Genomic DNA, 25,179 nt, shown 5'->3' on the forward strand with positions numbered 1-25,179 from the left:
TTAATTAAATTCCTATTTTATAACACTATGACTATGTCCTTTATAAAAAAAATATATACACGGTTTTTTTAACTATTAATATTTAAAACTTTTGTGAATATTGGAAATGTCATTTTTGCAATTTGGCAATTTGCAAAACGCACATGCACACGCTTAGTTTTTAAAAGTTAATTGAATCCTGCTCAAACCAAACCATAATAGTTTAGGTATGCTATGGGCGATTCGATAAAAAAGTGCGCACCTTTTCAGTCATTCTTAGGTATCTATTTTCGTTGAATTAAGAATTCATATTATTACCGTTGTGTTGGCTAATTTTTTAATAAACCAAACCATAATCGATAAAAAATATGCTTCTGTCTATAAAATATCTAAAATGATGTAAGTATGGTTTAATGGCATAATTTTGGATATTTTATAGGTAATCGAATATTTTTTGACTATTTTCTACTATGGCTTGGATTAAACAGGGTTTAATTGAATATTGAAAACTAACAAACACTATCTATACATTGTAGTCTTACGCGGTGTTTACATTTGCGTATATAAGTAGATTGAATAAGTGACAGGTGAGTGTCGACACACGCAAAATAAGTGGCTGGTACAAATATAATTACTGTTTACACTTAGTGAATATGGTGTCATACATAAATATGACAATATAAGTGTCAAATGTAAACGTACCATTAGTTCATTGAAAACAAATACGTTTGACTGACACAGTTTAGTGTGCACTATTTATGTTGGATCTTAACATTCTTCCTCCACCCTTCGCTACTGGTTTATGATCTGGGATGGAGAAGTGAACGAGTCATGAAATCTAAATTACGCGAAAACTTACGTTCATATCAAGTGACTCATTTCGCAAGACTACCTGAATGCTATTTGTGTGGTAATGATGTACATTTTGGCTGGAGTAGCAGCACCGGGATGTCCTCGGAGCAGTAACTGCTGATGTATAGTTAAATATAAATGTTTTGAAAGAAGCTATATTATATTACATATTATGTTATGGAATTTTGAAAAAAATAAATATTTGTCAACTCACAAGTAGCGAGAACAACCAAAAGACGTAGCAGATACTCCCAGGCCAGCACGTGATTAGAGTTACCGATTCTCTTCAACAGGTATGTATTCCAGATGATGTCAACTGGGACGAAGCATTGGAGAGCGTACGTTATGAAAATGGCTACAGCAAAAATAGCCTTCACGCACTGGGCCATTCTGAAAAAGAGAGATACTTTTGATAATGGATTAACGGGAACATATTTTAGAGCTTACCTTAATAAATATTTTAATAAAAATAAATCATATTTATTAGAGTTTAATACCGAAAACTTGATAACAAACGCTTATTTAACATTTACATTGACTTATCGTCGCTATAGGATTGGTTTGTCGAATATCCGTTTTTGTCGAAATCGACCTTTTAATGCAGAATGATTTTTTTGTATCTAAATGGACCAGAATCATCCTTTTCTTTAAATTGCTTTGTAATGAAAACAGCATTCATATGCTGTAAAAACAACAATTTAAATACATCCATGTATTTAAATATAGGATAATGTAATTGGTTTTTCATCTCCAAAACATTTTACATTTGGTCTATTCGACAAACCAATCCTACAGCGAAGTTATATTAAAATGTAATGATAGAAATGATAGAAAAATAGTATTTATGTAAAATTTAGTGAAATCTTGATTATCGCAGCCTTTCCTCCACCCATAAAAAATCTTAAGCAATGTCGCCGATAACATCACAAATAAATAGCTAACAGTGTCATAAGAATCAAATACTTATTCTAGTTTGGGTGCGTTTATCGAGAAGCCTTTTATCTAGTTTGATTTAGTTTATATATCATATATAAACTAAACCAAGGCATCCGCAAATTTTTCAATTTCGAGAATAAATGCAAAACAACTGCAAAAGTCGTGAACTTGATAATGTAAAAGTGAAGTAACTGAAAAAACATGCAATATAATGTAGATATAAACCAAATATTATGGTTTTTTTTTAGAAACTCTATTTCTCCTAACAAAACGAAGACTTCAAACCCTAATATATCCAAAATATGTCTTTTGCAGTTACCTTGGTTTCAAACTCACGGTGCGATATATACAGGGTTATCCAACTTGTGATACGAGTCAAATATTTCGCGCGTATTTTTTGACTTATCGTCAATAATAATTGAAAGTCTACACAATAGGTTGTTTCTCCACCGCACAATGCATAAAAATCATATAACCATACAATGAAAATGGCAAGTTTTTGACGATCATATTTCAAAAATTATGGTCAGAATTCCGTAGAAATTATCGTCTAACTGAAAGGTGTATTCGCAAGCTGATTAAAAAAATTAAAGAGACTGGTAGTGTTTTGGACCGTCTGACACATGTACATGTTCATACAATCTATTCACCAGAAAGTGTCGCCAACCTTTGCCACTTCTGTACACACAGTACCTTCGCGCTTATGCTTCACATCATTATTACAGAACATAGAGCAGCGTAACAACATTATAAGTTTGTCGCTTGTATTATGGTTATATGGTTAATAATAACGCTTGACCTAGTTAAGTTAAGTTAAGTTAAGTTAAGCCCGTGGGCACAGTTGGTTGGATTCCGTTGTTGTGGCCAGCTGTCCGTCTACAGTGCAGATATAATAGAAGAGTGGCCATCTCTGCAGTGTCATGTACGAGGTGCGGGCCACGGTGTAACCTTGTGGTTGATCTAAATAGTATGCGCAAGAAGCTTTTGGAGGTGGTAGGTTCTTAAGTTATATTATTATACTTATGGTCAGTGGCGGCTCGTGGATAAGATATCTGGAGGTGCTGCGGTTAATTAAAATAAAAAAATGTTTATTTGGATTATATTTTACTATTAACATCAAAATTAAATATATATTATTAATTAAAATAAAGAACTTTGCATAAATTGCTTACAGAATGAAATTTTAACAATGTTAATAAATCACTAAAGCTATATTTCTATCCTAGCTGTCGTGCGCGTGCTCGCGTGCGAATGCAGAAACGGCGAAATACTATCAGACCGGCAGTACCGATCAACCTTCCAGCTGCGAGCCCCGCTCCCCGCGCCCCACCTTCGAGCATATTCCATTGAGAATGGTAGTGCATAAAATCATAAAGATGGTCACTTTCCGATATTAGTACCGCGGTGTATGATAATAATTATTGGATGTATCGGTGCGAGGGTGAGCTTAAATAATATTGATATTTTCATATAACATACATAAATTTATGTACATTACAATAATACATTTTTCTCAATTTGTTTGGGGGTGCTGCTGTTCTGCAGTGCATATGGACGAGCCGCCACTGCTTATAGTGCATGGTTTATAATTATTTTATTCCCCAGATACCAGTCCCACAAAATTAAAACTTTGTGAGTAAGTGATTTCATTTATATTTATAGACATGACAATAATATTAAAATAACGTGGGAATTAATCGCATATTGCAATAATCAATATTCACAAAAAAAAAATAACTTGAACATTTGGAAAGTAGTTTTCACACATATTAAATGATTTCACAAATATATAAATGAAATCACATACAAGTTTGTTTCACAAAACAAAAATCATACAACACTCATTGTAAATATAAGTTAACTAAATATTCACAACTACACACATTGGTAAAATTGTTTTCACCGATAAATAATATATCGCACAAAGAAAAGGTAAAAATTCACAAATGTCAAAGTTATAATTATTATAGCGGCAATACCATTTATTAGAAAGCAATCGCAAAAAAGATGCTTCGGTGTCAATATAAGTAATGTTTAACGCAGTACATAATATAAATAATTGTCATCTTGAAACATTTTTATAGGTAGGCCGTCAACTGATCGGTAGTGATGTCCAAAAATATTACATTACAATCGCTTATAACTTTTGAAGAAGTAAACACAGCAAAACAATAAAATATATCACTGCGTAGACCAGTGGTTTCCAAACTTTATGTTACTACGCCTCCCTTTTAAAAAATCTAATCTTGGCGCCTCTCCACCCTTTATTTCATTAAATAATAGACACCTTTTTGAATTCCCAAAAATGTACTACTCAATACAACAATGAAAAAAACTCAATTTTAAAAATAAACAAGCTTTTACTACTTTTATTATATTCATTGTTTAATTAATTTATTTTTCATGCGATGGATGTGCTTGTTTATTAGCACAAAGTGCTCTTTTTCTACCAAACGGGGCCGATATTTGGATTTCATTGCAACTAATGCAGAAAATCCCGTTTCGCATAAATATGATGTTACGAATGGTAGCAGTACTTTATTTACAACTTGCATTGCTTTTCTTGACAAATCGCGGCGATCCCATCCCTATCCGAAATTCTTGAGATGCGATTTTAGGCTTGAATGCATCTAGAACCGTATAGACGAAAAAACTAGTGTCGCATGCACTAGTCTCGTTCCCGCTTTTTATTTCATGAATCTGGCATCTCCGAAAGTTGACCAAAATGGCATTTTGATCTGTCAAGCTCGATGTCGTGAATTACGTGAAATATGTGTATAGGCGGCAAGCAGTGCGCTATTTTAGATTAATATTTAATTGTTTTTCCAGCTAACAAGAGGTTGTAAAACATTTTACTTGCGTCTAAAAACTATGTTGGAAGCAAAAAAGAAGAGACGACAGTACAGTGCGGACTATATTAAATACGGATTTATATAGAAATATGATATGGGTCACACCCAATGACATTATTAATGGACAACTCACTTAGTACAGTAGCTAGCAAGTAAATTCGCTCATAGCGACATTCGCACATGTATAGGTAGACGTCAAGCAATTTCCATTATGCGATATCATGCACCGGGAATTTATAGCAATATCACTTTTATTGTAATGGCGTTAGAACAGTGTTTCTAGTGTCAATATTCATTTGAGCGAACCCGTTCGAACCAAACCATTCGGCAGACCCGACAAAGAGCATCGGGAATTTATAGCAATATCACCTTTATTGTAATGGTGTTAGAACAGATTATGCCATTCGGCAGACCCGACAAAAAAGTGAGTGTCATTTTTTTGTCTAGATGCTTCGTTCATATTAATGTCATTGGTCACACTCTATCTATCTTATCCATATAATAATGCATGTTTAAAAATTATGTTTGCAATAACTGTTTTTAAGATACGCAACAGAAGTAAAAAGGTAAGTTAAACAATATGGGGGGCACTAGATTTTTATTAAATCTCAAAGTGGGCGGTGGTTGAAATAAGTTTGAGAGCCTGTGCTTTAAAGTTTCATCTTACTCAATCCTTGAGGATGAATTGGCGCCCAGGTTTCCTTCTAAACAATTATTCTTTCTAGCTTTATTCTATCTAAACATATAACAGTGTAAATCAATTCAGAAACGCTTTTCTATTCATTTTATACTTCACGTTGTTGTCCATAGCGGGCAGAATAGTGTATTGAAACAAAGAATCCACGCTGTGTTAGTTTCTTGCTCTCCTAAAGTTAGCCGATTCCATGTATATCTGTCCCATTTCCCTATTTTCCGTTCCTAGAGATTCCCTAACTATTGGACTTCTCTAATATTACATCAGATGTCATTCTATTCCTGCCATTATGGTGGTAGCGAGTTGACAAGCTACTGACCTGAAGGCAAGCTACGACACGAGATATAACCTACTTGTTCCGAATGCCGCATAATATGGAATCCTATTTATTTTACAAATAAAACTACATTCACATCCCAACCCCATCATAAGTAAACATAACTTCCATTCACCTAAATATAACAGTATTATATAGGTATAATAAAAACATGATTTTACATTTCTTCATTTGGCAGGTTGAGGGTGATGGATCCTTGCGCGGCAGATCCATATTTGATGTATCCAAGAGCACCCATAACCACATACAGGACAACGATCACCGACATGCCGATATTCAGGACACCACAGTAGCCACCGAATGATCCAGGAGTCTTCATATTGTTCTCCAAAGCGATGATCTGGAAAAATAAGAAATGGAAGACTAGAACCGACAGACATTAAACATCGATTCAATAGGTTCTTAACACAGAGAAAAGGGCATATAAATATAGTTTTAGGAGGAAATACTTATAATATGTTTGAAGAAAAGACCCAACCGGAGTGAAATACTGAGCGAACGCCTGAAAAAAGTCAGACGCCGGCTGAGCTTTTCTATCCAAACATATTTCTCGCCATTTTTGCATTGATTCTGTCATAAACTAGGTGGTTTTCTATACATCTCTATGAAGAAGAGCATAACGAAGATTCTGTATCGCAGTAAAAAGTCTCAATTGATGCATTTACAGAATGTGATAGGGTGTGTAATTCCGGGATTTCATTCAATTTATTGATTCTTAAATCCTAAGATTGAAAATGCTAAAATCCCGAGATTTAGAAAGAAACAAAGGTAGTAAAAAGTATCCATTTTTGTCATAATTATGATTTTTTAGTATCGTCAGAGTTGTTTTTGGTAAGAATACCGAAAAAACACTTTTATGGAGTAAATTGTATTATTGTTTCATATTGATAATCTCTGTATCTTGGAAATTAATAAAAAAGTATGAATAATTTTATATGGAATTGCAATTCCTATTCTTGTCAAAGATATCGAATAATATCTATATTTCTATTCTTTCTATAAAAATAAACCTTAATAAAAATGAATGTTTGGTTGTGTGTCCCGTATGCGTTCCCATACCATTTATCCGATTGCGATGAAACTTTCGTCAGTTGTTGTTTTTTGTCAGTTGTCGCGAAGGTTTCAATAAACAGAATAATTTAAACACAAACACTTTATTTCTTTAAGTGGCATTGCAACGCATGCCTGGTACTCGCTAGTATATTATAGAAGTCAAAATGTTTGTTTAATTTTCTCTTTTCTACTTGGTCTCAACTGACATCTACATACAGAAAGTTTGTTGTTTAAATTATATTTCCTGCCAATTCTAATTCAAAATTTTCACAACAAATGAAGTTTGCATATTATTATGAATTAGATTTAAATTTTTTTGTTTGACTTGGCGTCAGAATTATTTTTATTTAGACATGTTGTATGCCTAGATACATATATTGTTATATTGAAAAATGAAACTATTATTGTTTTGTTAAGTAAGATAAAAAATGTATATCGATCAACGAAGTGACCTCGTGCAAAGCTGGTTACTTCAGCCAGTTTTTAAATAAAAGGTAAATTGAGTGGATGTTATTTAATGGCATAAACGATAAAATAACTTACCACACCCACTGCTTCCAGTGCAAAGAGTGTAGTCCCGAAGAAGAGGGGGAAGTTGTGAACTTCTCCAACCATATCCCGCTCCTTGATATCGGGGATATCTTTGAGCACATACACCAAGATGAGACCGATGCCCACAAAGGTGATGAGGTTGGCCATAGATGAGAATGGAGCCAAGAGTTTCAGGTTTCTGATGCAGTTAATGGCAATCAGTGGCAGAAGCAGGATGCACATGTGCAGCTTCAGGTCCAGAGGGGCTAGGTAAGCATCACATATCTGAAAACAAAATGAAATTCTGTTAGTATTTCGAGAAATTTCATTGACGATTCATTTACACAGTTAATAAAAATGACTAGTAATTAGAAATAATTTTCATATAAATGATTAGATAGAATAAGTTATAACCTACAAATAATAACACCTTCATATTACATAATACAGAAAATATACTGAATTAATAGATGAATACCATTATATACATATTGTAATGTATTTGTGATGTCAATATTAGCAAGTATGTCTTCTTTTTGGATTCACAAATAATAGTGTATGTATATCATGTAGGTAATAAAATATTAGTCACACAATACGTGATTTTATCAGTTACATAGATAAATTATTATTAAACTTTTTAACTTTTTTCATTATAAAAACTTTTCAACTATGATTATTATTCTAGTACAATTAATATTTAATTGATAAAACATATTAGGTATACCACCAATCGCCAGCAAATTGCAACACAATTTTCATCATTTGAAACACTTCGAACGCACAGTTTCATTTGAACACACTACCATCACAAACCGAACAGAGTATCAATGCTATATACTTGGAAGTGTGTTCAAATGATTCTTCAATCTTGTGTATTCATTTTATAATAAATAAATAGTTTCATTTAAAAAGTATGATAATTATTAAAACAAGTAAAAGACACCGCACGCTACTGTTGAGTGTAAAATTAAAAAAAATATTGAATATAGATTGTAAGCAACTTCAGCAGGTAGAGGTAAAGCTATATAATATGCTAAACAAGAATCACTACAGCTGCAAATCTTATGGTGATACTGTAAAATGATTTACCAAGTTGTGGAGAAATACTTAATTATTTTCATAGAAGAATTGATTTAAAAATGCGATATTATAATATTTATTTTATTTGTATTTTATTTTATGTAATGCCCTTGTGAATGTGTATACAGGCGGCCCTTGGCTTTTGTACGTTCTACTTTCGTACAATTCGCTGTTTCGTACATTTCTTAAAATATAGATTTCTTGTTGATAATGCAGAAACTGTGCGCTTCCATGCAGTCTCTCCTCTCTCCACAAAGAAAAAAAGGTGGTATTCAAACTATCTCTTGACAAGTTTATAAAAAAACACATGCTTTCTATAATATGCCTCGTTAAATAATACTGATTGATATATAAATATTTATATTAAGTACTATAGGTACACTTTTTGAGGTTTTTTTTACATTACTCTTCTTTTGTACATTTAACATTCAGAAACCAATTACGTATACAATGTATTGACAAGAAAATGTAAAATGTGATCTTTTGTAATGTGTAAGGATTCCCATAATCGCTGGCGCTAAAGTTCACTCTGACAATGCAACAGTGATATACATAACATTATGTAGTGGTCATAGTAGCAGTACATAGTTATTATAATATACAATATACCTAGTGCCATTAGTATAAAATGTTACAATGTATAATAATATTATGTTAAATCCATGTGTGTTAGCAAGTGAGAATAGTAGCAGTCGAACTCAGTTATTACGATCTCGGACATTCGGATGAGGAAACATTCGTTGACATTTTGGTTTATGATTTTCTCCATATTCTCCATATTATATTATTCACTGTGATAGCGAGCAACTTATCCGATATACTGTGAATGTGTCGATCGCTTAAAAACATTTCGACCCTAAACAATAAAATCCGATCGGACAGGATGCCGCTGAGGACGGATTACATTTATGACACCAGTTAAGTATCTAAGTACCTACCTAATTGTTGTTTTTGCCGACAATAATGAAAAAATACCCACGCATATGGTTGAAAAATTCAAGGTTTGTGAAGTCCGTAGGTGCTTACCAGCGTTCATCACAATAAATAACTTCTTTTGTAGTATATGAATGCCATGCTTGTTTCGGGGATTTTTACAATGGTTTTAAGATTTTTTAATTTCGACTTTTTTTGTTAGGTGAACCTTCATTTAAAACTACTTATTCTCTGATATAAGGAGTAGCGCTTATAACGAGCAAATTCAGTGGGTCCCATCTTCCTCGTAATAATCAAGTTCGACTGTAATATTGTTATCAAGATAATTATATCCCACCTGCTTAATGTTCGTTGCGACAAAAACTATGTAAACGCAACAGATTCCCAGTTGATAAAGAATCATAAACGTGTTGATGATGGCGGGTGCAGCAGGAGCGAGCTTCCGTAAGATACTTGGGCCGCCCTGTAATGCGTATTTCATCGAATCAGGATACGAAAGGACAGGCACCAGTCGTCTCTTACACAGGACATATTGAGATCGCACCTGAAATCAAATGCATTAAAATTACTTTGCTATATTGACTACATTGTATTGGATTGATCCTGTATCCGGATGGTTTGCAGACTTTTTCATACGGCGCATTTAGGGTCAAATGACAGTTACTGCAAGTCTGACAATGATTAGTGTGCAGTATTTATGCCGGATCTTAACAGCCTACCTCCACCCCTCGCCAGTGTATACAAACATATTGTAATGGCGGTTAATCGCAGACATTTTTTTTACAAGGGTACCAGAAACCACCATTATTTGAGAGCAGGCTTCGTGGAAATGCTCTAATCCTCAGTAGATGCTGTAAGTATAATATGTTATTTTAAAGATGTATGCTGTATTTTCTTAAGACAGCCAAAAATAATTAAGTAGGTACTGACATCTCCGTCCAAAGCGGGAACGAGGAGTGCATTCTCTTCCTCGCTCAGTATGGTCATGTTTCATCATCATCTGTCATTTGGGACCTGGTAGTGAACAAAATAACACCGGAATGGTCGAAAACGGCGATTTTTTTTTATGGGGGATACTATTTAGTGCTACATTTTTATACAATTTGTTATAATTTTTGCGGAGGTCGAAATGCATGTGTTTACAATTTAGATGTCTGAGCATCTCCTTCGCGGGAAAATCGTTCGCTGTCAGTGGGTACAAAATGCGGCGTTGCGTTTTTTGACATTCAGACAAGCAACGTTGCCACGTATTTTTAATTTTTTTTTGAAATCAACCATTTTACTATCGTCGGTTTGAAAATGGTTCAGGCCTCTTTATACTCCCCCCCCAGAGGAGACATCCCCAAATGGGGACCATAAGGGGGTGTAACAGTACCTAACGAATTTTCAGAAAATTTCTACTCGTAAGGCCCGTTTCAGACGTGACACCGGTGTCGCGCTCGATATAATATAGAAGGCCTTTGTATTCGAATAAACGGGTATTTGTATTATGCTTATGAACACCCCAGAGCTAATGAGTCAACGCATAATTTCGCGTTATAAATTAGAACATACAACTGGCTGAGGTAATAAAAACAAGTGTATCGGCGGCTTGAGAATGTAGCGGCCAAGCGCGACACCGGCATGGCCCCCATAAGGGAACATTAAGGCATAAGCCTGGGGGCCCGGGCTCAGGAGGGACCCGGCGAAGCGAGTCGACCAGATAAGTGAGATAAACACACATTACAAATAATTTGCTTTAATAGTAAGCCTTCAATAATGTTTTTATTTTAAATTATATGGTTGTACGATACAATTTTGAATTGTGCATCAATCCTCGACAACTCCATAATTCAAATGAATGTATTAGAATATACAAAAAACACTAAATATACACATTAATTTTATCGCGTACACCATTTGGAAAACGCTAATGTAGAACGTCACACTGCCTTTATCCTTAGCGATAGGTAGTGGGGCCCGCTTCAGGATGTGGGGGCCATGGACACCGGAACTGACACTGAAACGGGCCTAAGTCTGTTAAAGAGCGGGACTTTTTCTAGGGTCGTCACTGCTTATAATTTATTTGAAATATGGGAGTTTTACCAATACAATATAGGTATAGGTACATGTTCGTTTCTGGAAGATATAGTGAAAGAAAAAATCGAGTGCCTTACCAAGATATGGAGACAGTATGTGCAAAGTATACCGATGATGATCGTGCTGATGGTACCGCTGATTAGACCCGCATTGTGGAAGGCTTGAGGCATCGCCAAGATTCCCGTACCTAAGCTGCCCTTCAGCAGATGAATGAGCGTCTCAGTATTACTAGAAATAACATTATTAAGTATTGTTACAACATATAAATAAAATCACTATACAGAATCAGCATATTATATGTGTATTACCCTTTAAGGTAGCGGCCTCCATGGAGTAGAGGTTATCTTACCAGTTACGATGTTTTATGTGTAATGTTGTTAGCTATATTTGGCTTTTGCTCTGTAGGTACTAGGGATTGCAATACCGAATGAAAATATTAATACCGGTATTTCCTATTGAATACCGATATTCGTGAAAAATATCCGAGGAAAAAAACAGTAGGTATGTACAAATAAATCGTCTCTGTTCTGGCTGAACACACTAACTGGAGAATACTAGTTTTGAGTAATTTGACTTTGAAGTTTTTAAAATGGTCTATCATATGGGTTTATTAAGTAATCGTAAAATGGATGACTTTAAAATAAAGACTGTTTATTTATTAAGGGCCCGCTGAAGAGCCCGCCGTTCAAATATAATTTAGTATAAAAAGGACCTCGGCGTCGTAACTACGTCAATTTAAATCGATCTTTTCGCAAAAATCACTAATCATCGGAGATTTTATTTCAAGAAATATTATTATTATTACTGATAATTTCTGCCGCGCGGAGAATTATTATTATTTTATGAACACCTGCTAGATGAAGCCGATCAGAAAACAGGGCTGTCAAAATAATATTAAGCATTCATATTTTTTAAATGTTAATTTCATCATGGTTTTTAATCAAACCTGTGCAAGTACGTACTGATAACTTGGGTGGATTTTGTAGCAAACATACTATTGATATATATACGGGTATATTATTATTATAACCCAATTCAAATTGAACATAGGTTGATACTCAAATACTATTATAGTATGTTTATGATTTCGAGAAAATAATACGATGGTATAATTAATCCATATCAATTATTTGAAAACATTACATTCGCACTTTGCACAAAATTACAAACACAATCGAAGTTTGCCGCACACGTACAGACCACGTGATATTTGTTTACGCAAAATCGTCGCTTTTCAAAATGGCGAATTTGATTACCAGATTTTACTGCGATGAATCAGTATGTTCCTTTTTGTCTTTTTTTATTCGTAGGTTTGTTTACTATGTACACCGAGAAATTTCCATTTATAAACTCGGAAACGATTTTTACAGAAGAGTTTTGGAATATAATGCAACCAAAACTGGAAAAAATTCTATCATGGGTGTTGACTTCCTGAATTAGCTAACCCCAGGTCCATGCCACTACGTGAACCACACTGGATATTAAGCCATTTCCACACTGGCAACAAGTTGCTGGCAACCTCATTAAATTTTACGATACTTACCATAATTGCTTAAGAAATTTTACAATAATTATCGTAAAATCTAACGAGGTTGCCAGCAAATTAACTTGTTGCCAGTGTGGACCCGGCATTAGATGCACAAAACTTAAATAATATATATTATAAATAAAAATTTAAAATTATAAATATATATTATGATTTATGTCTTCGACAGCCCTGATGAAATGAATGTGAAATATGAGTCGGATCAGTCACAGAGCAAATTTATTAACACAAACAACTTTGACACGACCTTTTTATATTAACTAGTAGACCAGATATTATGGACCACATGTTAAAAAATCATATTTTCAATTCTCAAGGCCAATTCTGTAGAACGTCCTCTTAAGAAGGTTTCCAGACGGTAAAGTTTGAAATAAGGAACATTTTGGAATAACTAACTCAATACTTATGCCATTTGTTCGAATTAGTGTCTTTTGCCAGAACAGTGACGAAATTTAGATAGTAGTTGAACTATTGTCACTTTTTTTCGAACGATCCTTAAATCAATTTATAATATTATGAAGTATTCTTCGATAATATGTATGTGACCCACTGATATTTCCATGTTTTATTAGTTTATTGCACTTTTTACACTTAGCAATATGTTTACTTTTATCCCGTGAGAAGTAAAAACAATTTTTCTCACTTTTTTGCTCAACTAAATTATATTTCTCCATACACCTGACAACTTCATAAATCTGCGAGCAACTGGCGAGACATTCGGATAAATTTTAAATGACGGAAGTAACTATCTATAATGAAAATTTATTTCGCAAATCTGCACGTGTCATTGCTTTTGACCAATGACATCGAAAGGAAATGGAAGTAAACTAGACAGTGCGCATGCCAACAAAAAAATACAGCCCTGTTAAATCATAATTAATTTATAGATTCTGTTTCAGCTTTCAGTACTGAATATCGTCGTTGATTCTGCAATACCTGATGTGTGCACATTTTGTCAGTTTTGAGTTATTTCACCGTCATCTTTAGATTAATAAAGCCTGAGCATAACTTTTTGCACAAGCAACGAGTGGTCCACTTTTCAGCTGTCAAAATCAGATCCCAGATTGCTTGACATATTGGATTCAACCTTTCTCGTTTCAAATTGAATTATAAAAAAATCTCAAATCAAATATATTAACTATCAGTATTATTTATAAATACCTAATATACATTCCTGTTATTCATCAGCTGTCAAAGTCAGACTAGTCCTTCACACAAAAACCGGTGATAATATCGATTTCCAAAAATTATGTAGCATTGATTTATGCATTACATTTGTAGAAGGTGTGTTAATGCTAGTGTATTATTTATCATGTAACTTATCTATTCAAATCAAACAATTCGCTGTGTGAACACCACAGACGCGTCAGTATGAGCACTCTATAGAACAATGACAGTTCATACATATACAACAACGGGAGGGGCGGAAAAAGTAGAACAGTCGTTGTGAATGTATCGGCTTTCTACTTGAGTCGGCAATGGTTATTTACATCGTTGGATAGGTTATTTTTTTCTCCATCAATATATAATGCTATGTGATTAGAATTACGAAAATATTCTAAATAAATAAAAACAAAAGCTGTCATCTATCAGTGTTGAATTCAGTGATGGTAATATCTGCTATGTGATATAAATGCACATAGCAGTAATTAACTTAAGGCTATTTATTCTTCAGCTGAGGCATGGTCTAAAAAGATCGTGGCTAGGCGATGCGCGGATTGTGCAAATGATGCGTGCCGAACGAAATATAATTTGTCATAAAAATCCAACATGCGTCCATTTAATATTATGTTTATTATTATATTACTAATAACAATAGTATATTAATTGACATGTTTTCTTTTTTAAGTAAATACGTAAAGTTTTTAGTCATCTTTACACGACTTAATAATATTTTCATCCGACGCCATGACAAAACAAATCTACGTGCAGACACCTCGACTATCGGTCTCCGATTGGCGACTAGTGAAAAATTTCATCGCACCTACTGTTGAAAATTATTTGCCGTTTCATTGAAGTACGCTCTTAAGATCACCTTTATGACATCAATCACATGGCAGATATTACTAAATGAAATTAACAGTTATGTGAAATACAAACAAACATTGATATGACTCGTCACACATTTTAATGAGTCAAGTTAATACTTGTCAGTCACATGACAATAATTATCCATTTAAAGAAAGTTGCATGGTAAGAAATATATTATTTCTTCTACTTACTATAATTATATAATTGTATTCAAGAATTAAAGTGTTTAACATTTAGTGGGTAAGGTTGAGATAATTTTTATTATTTACTCTGTTAGAGCGGAATGCAGAAAAATTTGTCATAACTAAAATTTCCTTAGCAGAAAACACTATGCAGAAACACTGTCCTTAGTTAAGATCATTTTTATTGAAAATAATACCATATTTAAAAATTCTCGTTAGGTAAATTAGGTAAATTATTTTATAATCGTTAAACGATGATAAAAATATGACAACTGCATTTTATAAATGCAATAACTATAAATACATATTAATATTTAATTATAATACTCTTATGTTTCCGTTATAAGTCATTATACGTGATTCCACAGGCACCACAAGATTTTTTTTAACATGCTAACACTAGCATCAAGTGTCATTCTTCATCTGGTATTTTGTATTTCTGCGGGCTGGCGTATAAAAATAAAATAATATTCTGCAAGTACATGCCAAACGAATTAACACTATCAATATCCATATTGAGATACATTGTCAAATGAATTTGAGTGTATGGACTGTGTTATAGACATGTGAATTTATTTTGACAGCAGCTGTCAGTGGTAAATGGTAATACAGAAGGGGGCGTGTTCATAACAAAAGTAGTCTATGGTTAAGGATTCCTTAACTCTATACTCAGGATTGTCTATAGTTAAGTCATGCTTTTCGGCGACTTATCCTTAGGAACGAAATCTTAGATTGTGCATTCCGCTCTTAGGTGTAAAGTTATTGTAACATCAACATAGTAATAGTAACATAGTAGTTAATTTCAATTTATTTAAAAAGATTTGAGCCGCTACAATCTACATTAAGGAAGTACTTATATTAATAACCACCACCTCAATAGCCAATATTTAAATATTACTTACATATCTTTACAATAATTAAAAGTGAAATGTTTTATCTTTACGGTTTTTTTGACATGTAATTTTTATAACATTGTTTTTTACAGATGTCGTTTCGAGGAAAAAAAATCTTGAATTAGCACTACACAAAAAGTATCACGAATCTGATGCTCCGGATTTTTAGATAATTTTACAGCTTCTGGCTCTGATAAGAAGCTCCTTCAGATTTTTAATGGAGCTCCTCCATCGGATAATAGCGATGTTGGAGATCTTATTTTAACTCCCGTAGATGTTCATAGAAATTTAAATGAATTCACAAATTCAAATGCAGATACCTTCGAATTTCTAGACTATATCACATTGCTACCCCCTGACGACGGACTTACTCATATTTTAAATGGAACATTTCGTTCAGGTGAACAACATGATATTATACACACAAATAATGATCCTTCTACGGTCGTCAATAAAAAATATATTGGAATCCAAGAACGACATGTTGGAACGACATCTGTGTCTTCAGATATTATAGAACAAGCTTAGTTGTTGGAACTTTCGGTTGAAACTCTTCTAAAAAAACACTCTTATAGGGTTACCAAAAATGCTTCAAAAGAGAGTGCAAGTTATGAAAAAACTGGTATTTACAATGGATCTCCAAAGTGTACTTTTGTGCCCCAAAACAGATGCTTCTGCCATGTATTACAAGCAAAAACTCCAAGTTCATAACTTCACCATATATAAATTAAATAATAAAGAAGTAACATTGTACGTATGGCATGAAGTAAATAGGGGTGTATCCAGGGAACTCAGAAATAATGGGAACTGAAATACATAACGGGTAAGGCGATAGCAGGTAACCGACTCGAGTAAGGAAGATCCGGGCTAAACTTGCACACGTGTCAATAATACGTTTTACGTCGAATACTAAAAACTGCTCTCGGTTTATGCATTTACGCTCATTTAATGTTGGTGTATTACACACACCATTGCACGTGCATAATGCTGTGCAGAAATATCTGTTCTGTGGGTGTATCAAGTAACGAGTTTATGTCATGCATTATGGATTACTTCTGTAATTTTTAAACGCATTTATAAAACCATTAGTATAAATTATAACGAGATAATTTTTGTAAAATATTCACAATAAAAAAATATATTGATAATCTCTGTGATCCCAAATTTGATAAGAATTAGGCATTTTATTATTCAAAAAATCGGCAAGATTAACACATTTGAAGATAATTCTAAAGATACTTATTATAAGCTATGTCTTTGACCATTCAAGTGTGATAAACATCTTATGAATAATGGTTGCTTTATAATAATTATTGACCTAAGAATAAGGTAGTGTTTTTTTGAAATACGCCATTTCTTTTGTCATTCCCCAGTAGTTAAGCTACAACATACGGCCGTAGCCATAAATTGACAAACTATAATTGAAGTTGGGAGTAAAATGATATTGACGCGCGTGTTTGAACATGTACCGTTTAAAAAAAATAAAAAAAATTCGGTTAGGTAATGGTTTTATAAATGCGTTTAAAAATTAATAAATGTAAAAAATCTTAACGCCACTGCACAGTTATGTACCGAAATATGACTATATTCTAAAACATTAGAGCGAGAGGTTTAAAAGAATACTATTTTATGTAACAAAAATACTTTATGCAGTCATCAAATGTTTAAAATAACTATAAAGGATAGTAAGGCTTTAAAATTATATAAATAGATGATCTACAACGTTTAAGGAGTGTCCAGGATCATGGTTTGAAAATACAATAAAAACTCAATTTTGACCTACGACGAGCACGTGGGCCGTTAATACCGAAAATATCGGTATTTTGGATTTTTGAAACCGGTATTTCGGTATCAATCCGGTTGTGAAATACTGGTATTGCCATCCCTAGCAATGATAATAAATGATGGTAAGTGGACTTACGTTGTTGGGTTGGCGAGCTCACGGTGTATGTGCGGGTCGTAATCGCCGCTTGAAGCGGAGCTCGACGGTGATGCTTCAATGTCTCCCCTCTCCCTAAAAATAGATTTGTTTAAATTTAAAATAATATACGTAGCACTGGTGCAGTAGAGATAGCCAGGATGACTCCAGACCATTGGGCTTCTCGGTTCTTAACCAGCCACGGTGGTTTTTCCTCCAAGCTCTGTCAGCTTGAGTCGCTTATGTGGCGAATTGAATGATGCCGATCACATCTTCTATGAGTGTCTGTCTCCATATTAAGTTAGTATTACGTATTAGGTCCCGGAGCGGATCTGGAGCGGAGCAACTAAAAAAAGAGTCCGCTCCAACGCTCTGGTCATTACGACTTGGTAGCTACAAGGAAAAATTTCTCAGCCTTAAAATAGTTTGCAACATTTAACGGCGAGCGAGAAGGTCTTTCTTTTCTCATCGAGAATTGACCGTAATACATTATATCGAAGTAGGGATCACGCACATTTTAGTGCACGCCAACCGAGATCTTGGGAAATTGCTCCTGAGACACTCTTAGCAGGGAATGGGAGAACTGGACGACAGGACAATTGGACGCCTCACTGTCGTAGACAAGTAAACAGAACGTAGACGATGAATTTCAATCAGTTTCTATCTACTGCTTAATAGTTTTAATTCATTATACTCTTAAAATATTTTTTTTATTGCGGATTGAGAATTACCATGCCTAAGGCTTTATATAAAAATAAAAAAACTCTTTTTTCGTTGGAACTTAACATATGCACGATTAAATCATTATTCTCACCAACTATTAAATCATAATATAATAATTTAAATAATAATTTTAAATAGTTTAGTACTTAATTAAGTACCTACCTCACGTCTATTTATTTTCGAATTGCGTGGCGTCCAGTTTTCCTGGCGCCAAATCGTCCAAGACCCCTCTTAGCACAACTTTAAAAGGCGCCTATAATATAGGTACGCCTGCATAATGGATGTGGAAACGTGGCGAGTGGTGGAGAGAAAATCAAGTAGTACATACCGGTATAAAAATATGAGTGTTTGTGAGCTTAAATACTTAGGTACTGTGACCATGTCCGCTCATCAGCTGGACCATATAGACACCACATGGCGCAAGAATCCCTATCGCTAGCCAGTCTCTTGCGTTAGAGAATACTAGTATCTTGTATATCCGCCGTATACACGCATGCGGCTTTCCGATATGCCGGAAGCAGGTTGCAATTTTAGTGAAGCCTAGCTAATATCACTTCTTGACTCAAAATGTAATGATAGGCTGTATGGTCCAATCTATTATCTTTTTGTTTCTCCTAAAGTTATACCAAGTATCCGTCGCAAGCATAATTCTCTCGAAGTACAGTTTACGGCTACTCAAAGGTTCAAATATATTGTGATGCACATCGCGGACAGTCACGTGGTGTCACAGTAAGCTGCCGCTACGGGAAAAATTGTGTAATGTCGTTTTCTTGGTGTTTAAAATATAGCAAACATAGCAAAATCTTCCGAAATCACCAGAACAACAATGAGGTCACCTCACGCGTACCGCACTACATCGACACCCGCATGACTCAATGAATGATTTTTATCATTTTTTATATGCCTACACATTTTCAACTCATGTCAAAATCGCGTGTTTTTTGTTTTTAGCTGTTGGCACTATGTATTTTCTATAAGAATGTTGTTTATTATCTATGGTCTGCAGGTTGGTCTGTCCAAAATATTATCTATGGATGCAAAATTTCAAGTAATTATTCATATTTATACACACACGTAGAAACAGTTTAAAACATTAATGAACAATGAATAATAATTCAAAATACTAATACTTACATTAGAGTTGGCACTTTTCATCATTGTATTTATAGATATAGTGATCATTCAATATATTCTGCATAATGACGAAATAATACACTAAATTTGTCGCCGTGACAACATGATAGTACGCGACGTGCATCATAATGTTTTTGAACCCTTTGTCTTCGTAAGGTGGTATGAGTCGCTACTGTAAAGCAACACAGGTAGCTGCAGTATTTGGTTTTAATAGCGTACAGTCTAGGATCTCAGACATTTCGTCTCGAGTTGAATATTGGTCCAGCCATTCCCATCTGTCGCCATCGGCTAGCATTCAGAAATGGCGATCACTCGGGGAGTATCCAGATCCTATCTCAGGTTTGGTAATCAATCCGGCGATAAGTACTCGGTTCGGTCTTGGTCTGTTTTCTCGTCTCTCGGAGCTTTCAGCCTGGCTGGATTTCTAAGTGTCGTCAGACATCCACTTTGGCTGCTCACTTCATTAAAGTTGACGACACAGTAGCACTCTTTATGAGGAACTGATCCATATCGATGGGATCTTATTCATTGGTAATCTATTACTCTGAGATGAAGTATTGGCGACTTCATGACGAAGGGTTTGTATAAATATGCGCGCCCGGGAATGCTCCATGATTCCTATGTAGGTCAAATATTGTAATTACTCACCGCCATCTTTAGATTAATAAAGCCTGACCATAACTTTTTGCACAAGCAACGAGTGGTCCGCTTTTCAGCTGTCAAATCAGATCGCAGATTGCTTGACATATTGATTCGCCCTATCTCGTTTCAAATTGAATTACAAAAAATTCTCAAATCAAATATAATATTAACTATCAGTGTTATTTATAAATAATATACATTCCTGTTATTCATCAGCTGTCAAAGTCAGACTAGTCCTTCACACAAAAACTGGTGGTAATATCGATATCCAAAAAATAAATACCATTGATCTATGCATTGCATTTGTAGAAGGTGTATTAATGCTAGTGTATTATTTATCATGTAACTTATCTATCCAAATCACACCATCCCCTGTGTGAATACGACAGACGCGTCAGTATGAGCACTCTATAGAACAATGACAGGTCATCCATAGACGGGAGGGGCGGAAAAAGTAAGACCAGTCGTTGTGAATGTATCGGCTTTCTACTTGAGTCGGCAATGAATTACTTCAACTAGTCTGTTCAACAGACTATATCATAACCAAATTCTTTTAAAGTCGGGCCTTGGCGTGAAAAAGCGAAAACCATGCGCACTGCTAATTATTGCTTCTATGGTTTACAAAATTAAAACAAAGAGATTGAATATTTTCTTAGTAAATTAAATTCAGAGTATGTACCTACAAGTAGTAACCAGCGCGATGATCTGAATTTGCAATTTTACGACGCAGCCTGACTATTAGGGTTGCCAACTTTCTTTTAGAAAATTCCGGGAGATTTTTCCGAAATTCGATATCGTGCGTCCCGGGTAAGTACCAACCGGATTATAGAGGGCCTTATAGCGCCTGTACACGTGCATGGAATTACTATCGGCAATCGTGTTTATTTTAAACTGTCATGACAATAACTATTTACACGTAAAAGTGCTGACTGTCTCTCCAATCTCATTCTTCAAGAGTACGCGAGATGCGAGGTTGTCATTTTATTCTACTATCTGACAGGTCGTATTGAAAATCGGTTACGCTCAAAATGAGTAGTTCGTATTTTTACAGGCATGTTCGCCCCGCGCCTATCGCTCTACTGCGCAGGCGCAGATCGAAAATAATCTTACTTGCGCGTAATAAATCATCACAATTCGGAAGCTTCCAAACTTGTTTGATTCATGCACGCAATCTTGCCAACTGCAGGATAATACATATTTCCCCATACATTTTCTTACTGTGTACAGTGAATCCATGCACGTGTAAACGGGGTATTACTCGAGATACATCGTCTCCAGCTCTCTCAGCACTGACGGAATCTGTAACCAGGGGCAGATTTACCGATGCGTCCAGGAATAAGGCCCCCGAAATAAAATGTAATGTAAAAATAGCTTAATTACTGTCATCAATGTTTTGAAAAAAAATGACAATGATGTTCTTACAATATTATGTAATTGTAAATACATTTATGCACTCAAAATAGTAATTTACTAATGGTATTCTCGCAAAACAGTTATTGCCGAATGATGTAAGTATTTTTAAACTGTCTTTGATAAATTTTATTGATAGTCTCAATTACGATTAAAAACACAAACGTGCAACAAAACATAAAACATACTTATTTTCAATGTAATAAAAAAATGTAGTGAAAATAATCAATACAGTTGGCGACAGGGCCCTTTGTAGAGAGCGTTGACTTGTGATATATTAATTGTGGATTTTAGATGTGAAAAGAATCAATAATTAAAAAAATACTGAATGAATTCATGTAAAAATGGGAGCAATAAACATTAACGAATACTCAGAAAATATTTCGCGCATCCATTCAGCAAATTTACATTTACGAAATTAATAATAATTATTATGAAATGCCAACTTTACGCCATTTTAGGTAACTAGTAGGTTGTTAGTATGTGGTGTTTTTTATATGGGAGGCCTAATATTTGGTGCAACGAGTAGGGCCCTGAATGGCTAAATCCATTCGTATACGCTGCATAATATGCATAATTACAAGATAAAAAGAACTTTTTATATACCACGTTTTTAAATTTTCTGTTGAATCATATAAACTTTACAAATGACAAATAAGGCAATTGTCAACAAATCATTTTTTTTGCTGTTTTGCAACAAACAAATAAATATAGAATACTGAAATATCATTTTGATTTCCATAGTAACGCACGTATATATTAATAATTTAGTTGCTAGGACCACCTCCTTAGCAACCATTAATAGTGGTTTGGATTACGGATTTCCTCCGAAATAACTTTTCATACAAAACAGAATTAACTGAAAATGAATTCAATTCTACTTAAATATGGCTAAAAGTGAATGCATTGGCATCGTGTTCTGGTATATTCTAACAGTTTCAAATGTCTAGCTTGTCGGGAAGTTGGTTAAAAATCGATTGCAAGATTTGTACTGGATAAACAACCACCAGACAAACAAGAATACGAGCTAAGAAAAACGTGGTAAAAAATAAACATAATTCTTCGATGATACCACACTAACTGGTTGGTCTTGTATTCCAACTAAACCAGAGTATATCAATATCTCCAGTTAATTGGAATTTAAATATATGTATCACTAGTATCACAATAATAATGATTATCACTACGATTACGCTTTCGGATCATAGATTTTCTGAAGGATGCTGTTAATATATCAATGGTTGGTAATACAAAAATAAACACTTAACAATAAAAAATATATGCGTTCGATTTAAAGCATGGGTGGCCAACCTGAGGCCCGCGGGCCGCATGCGGCCCGCTGGGTGTCAACTTATGGCCCGTGGAGCAGTGAGAAAATAAAAATAATATCAAATGCTGCCGCTAGATATATCAATTTCTCAAATTGAGATTCGATATTGGCTCAAGATTTTAAAAAGCACCGTTTGCTTTTTGCTGCATTTCTAACGCCATTCTCCGTAGACAAGAATTTATTACTGGGAAATTTACGAATGGAATATTGTGAATTAATTAATATGTTTCGATGAACAGTTAAAGGAGAAATTCCATAAGGTTGGTTAGGAAGAGTTTTACAAAACTCATTTGGACAAGGAGAAATATCCTGCATTTTACAAACATGCTCTAAAGATGACTGTGAGAATACGAATAAATACTGAGGTGCATTTGCAAAACTGTTTGCGTGTAGGAATAACCTCACTCGATATCGATATTGAGGCACTTAGTTCTGCCACACAAAATCAAACTTCTCACTAAAATTTATTATTTTTATATTATTTTGATTATTTTTTTTATTTAAAAAAAAAGTCCAATCTAATAAATATATTTGATTCTCATTTTTGTTTTATTTTATTAATATATTTTTCATTTTTGTTTTGTATAATAAAAAAATCGGTTGTGCGGCCCGGTAGGAAATCTCTTTTTGAGAATCCGGCCCGGCTGCTGAAAAGGTTGGCCACCCATGATTTAAAGCAAATTAGTTAAAACGTATGCATTCTTAAGTTCTGTAGTCCAGGTACCCAAAAACTTAAAAAAACTATAACATATGACATTCACAAAACATGCCAGGAAGGGCTCGGCCCCAACACATAGGTACTCCTCCTCAATCGAAGTAGTCGAAACCAACATACGCGTGAACCATCCGAGGACGGTCTCAATCAGTGACGTCCCTAGACAAAATGCCGCCCCTGGGCAGCACCATATTATGCCGCCGCATTTTTTATACAATATTTTTTATCATCCGTGCTCGTGTCGTTTCTAGTCACCAATTACGTCGAAGGGCAACGGAAGTAAGCTAGACATCGCGAACCCGACAAAAAATTAAAGTCTTATTAAACCAATTATGCTAATTACCTACTTACATTTTGTTTCCAACCAGTGAGCTGAATTTTTGAAAGGATAGATATTTTGGTACAGTTCGGTTATGAGGAATACAGCGGAAAACGCATTTTGAAAATATCCTAAATACTGGATTTTTTGTTCGTTTGGATTAGTTTAGGTTAGGTTGGGTTAGGTTAGGTTAGGTTAGGTTAGGTTAGGTTAGGTTAGGTTAGGTTAGGTTAGGTTTGGTTAGGTTAACCTAACAAACAATCCAGTATATCGGCTATTTTCAAAATGCGTTTGCCGCTGTATTCCTCATAACCGAACTGTACCGATATTTTCGTTATTAAGTAGGTACTCAGTTTAGGTAGTTACTTCTATATAAGTACTTATACCAAATGATTCTACTCGATTTGCCGCCCTTCGAGTAACAGCCGCCCCCAAGCGATGCTCAATCTGCCTACCCCCACGGGACGTCACTGGTCTCAATGATCAAGCGAATGAGAAGAAATGACCTACCAAAATGCATAAAACACAAATCTTTTGGACACACAAACTAGGATTCGCTGACATACTGACCGACAGATCGCTGTTACAATAATCAGGTAAATTAAATCGAAGGTGTCAGCCGACTCTGACACTGTCACGCAAACACGGAGAACGGCGATATGGATGTACTATTATTTTATAAGAACATTTAGAAAATTTTGATTTTAGTGATATTTTATTTATTAATATAATATGTACAATCTCTCGATTTACAACGTTTTTCGCGTCACGGGATACCATACAAAATATAAAATTTACGCTTCAGTGAAAATATTTACGTAGCAACCAATCAGTATTTTCACCTAATACATAAATGTATAAATGAAAAATTAAACTGCAAATCTTTGTAATAGCGATGATAATATGTCGTCTCTGTTCTGGCAGAACACACTAACTGGAGAATACTAGTTTTGAGTAATTTGACTTTGAAGTTGTTAAAATGTTTGAAATGGTCTATCATCTGAGTT

General features: G+C 34.5%; 1 protein-coding gene across 1 annotated transcript in view; it reads right to left on the reverse strand.

Annotated features, from left to right (window-relative positions):
- LOC147079440 (proton-coupled amino acid transporter-like protein acs) overlaps positions 1-25,179 on the reverse strand; it is a 68,034-nt gene that overhangs the window by 2,526 nt on the left and 40,329 nt on the right. Inside the window, exons 3-8 of the mRNA XM_085960466.1 lie at positions 17,903-17,995; positions 11,407-11,557; positions 9,588-9,794; positions 7,247-7,519; positions 5,812-5,990; positions 1,046-1,221 (exon numbers count right to left, since the gene is read on the reverse strand). Of these exons, the coding sequence (XP_085816592.1) occupies positions 1,046-1,221; positions 5,812-5,990; positions 7,247-7,519; positions 9,588-9,794; positions 11,407-11,557; positions 17,903-17,995 (1,079 nt within the window). The remainder of the gene's footprint in view (positions 1-1,045; positions 1,222-5,811; positions 5,991-7,246; positions 7,520-9,587; positions 9,795-11,406; positions 11,558-17,902; positions 17,996-25,179) is intronic.

Source organism: Rhyacophila brunnea, unplaced genomic scaffold, assembly GCF_057557595.1.
Source record: "Rhyacophila brunnea isolate RB1 unplaced genomic scaffold, BYU_Rbru_1.0 scaffold_1, whole genome shotgun sequence".
NCBI classification, from domain to species: Eukaryota; Metazoa; Arthropoda; class Insecta; order Trichoptera; family Rhyacophilidae; genus Rhyacophila; species Rhyacophila brunnea.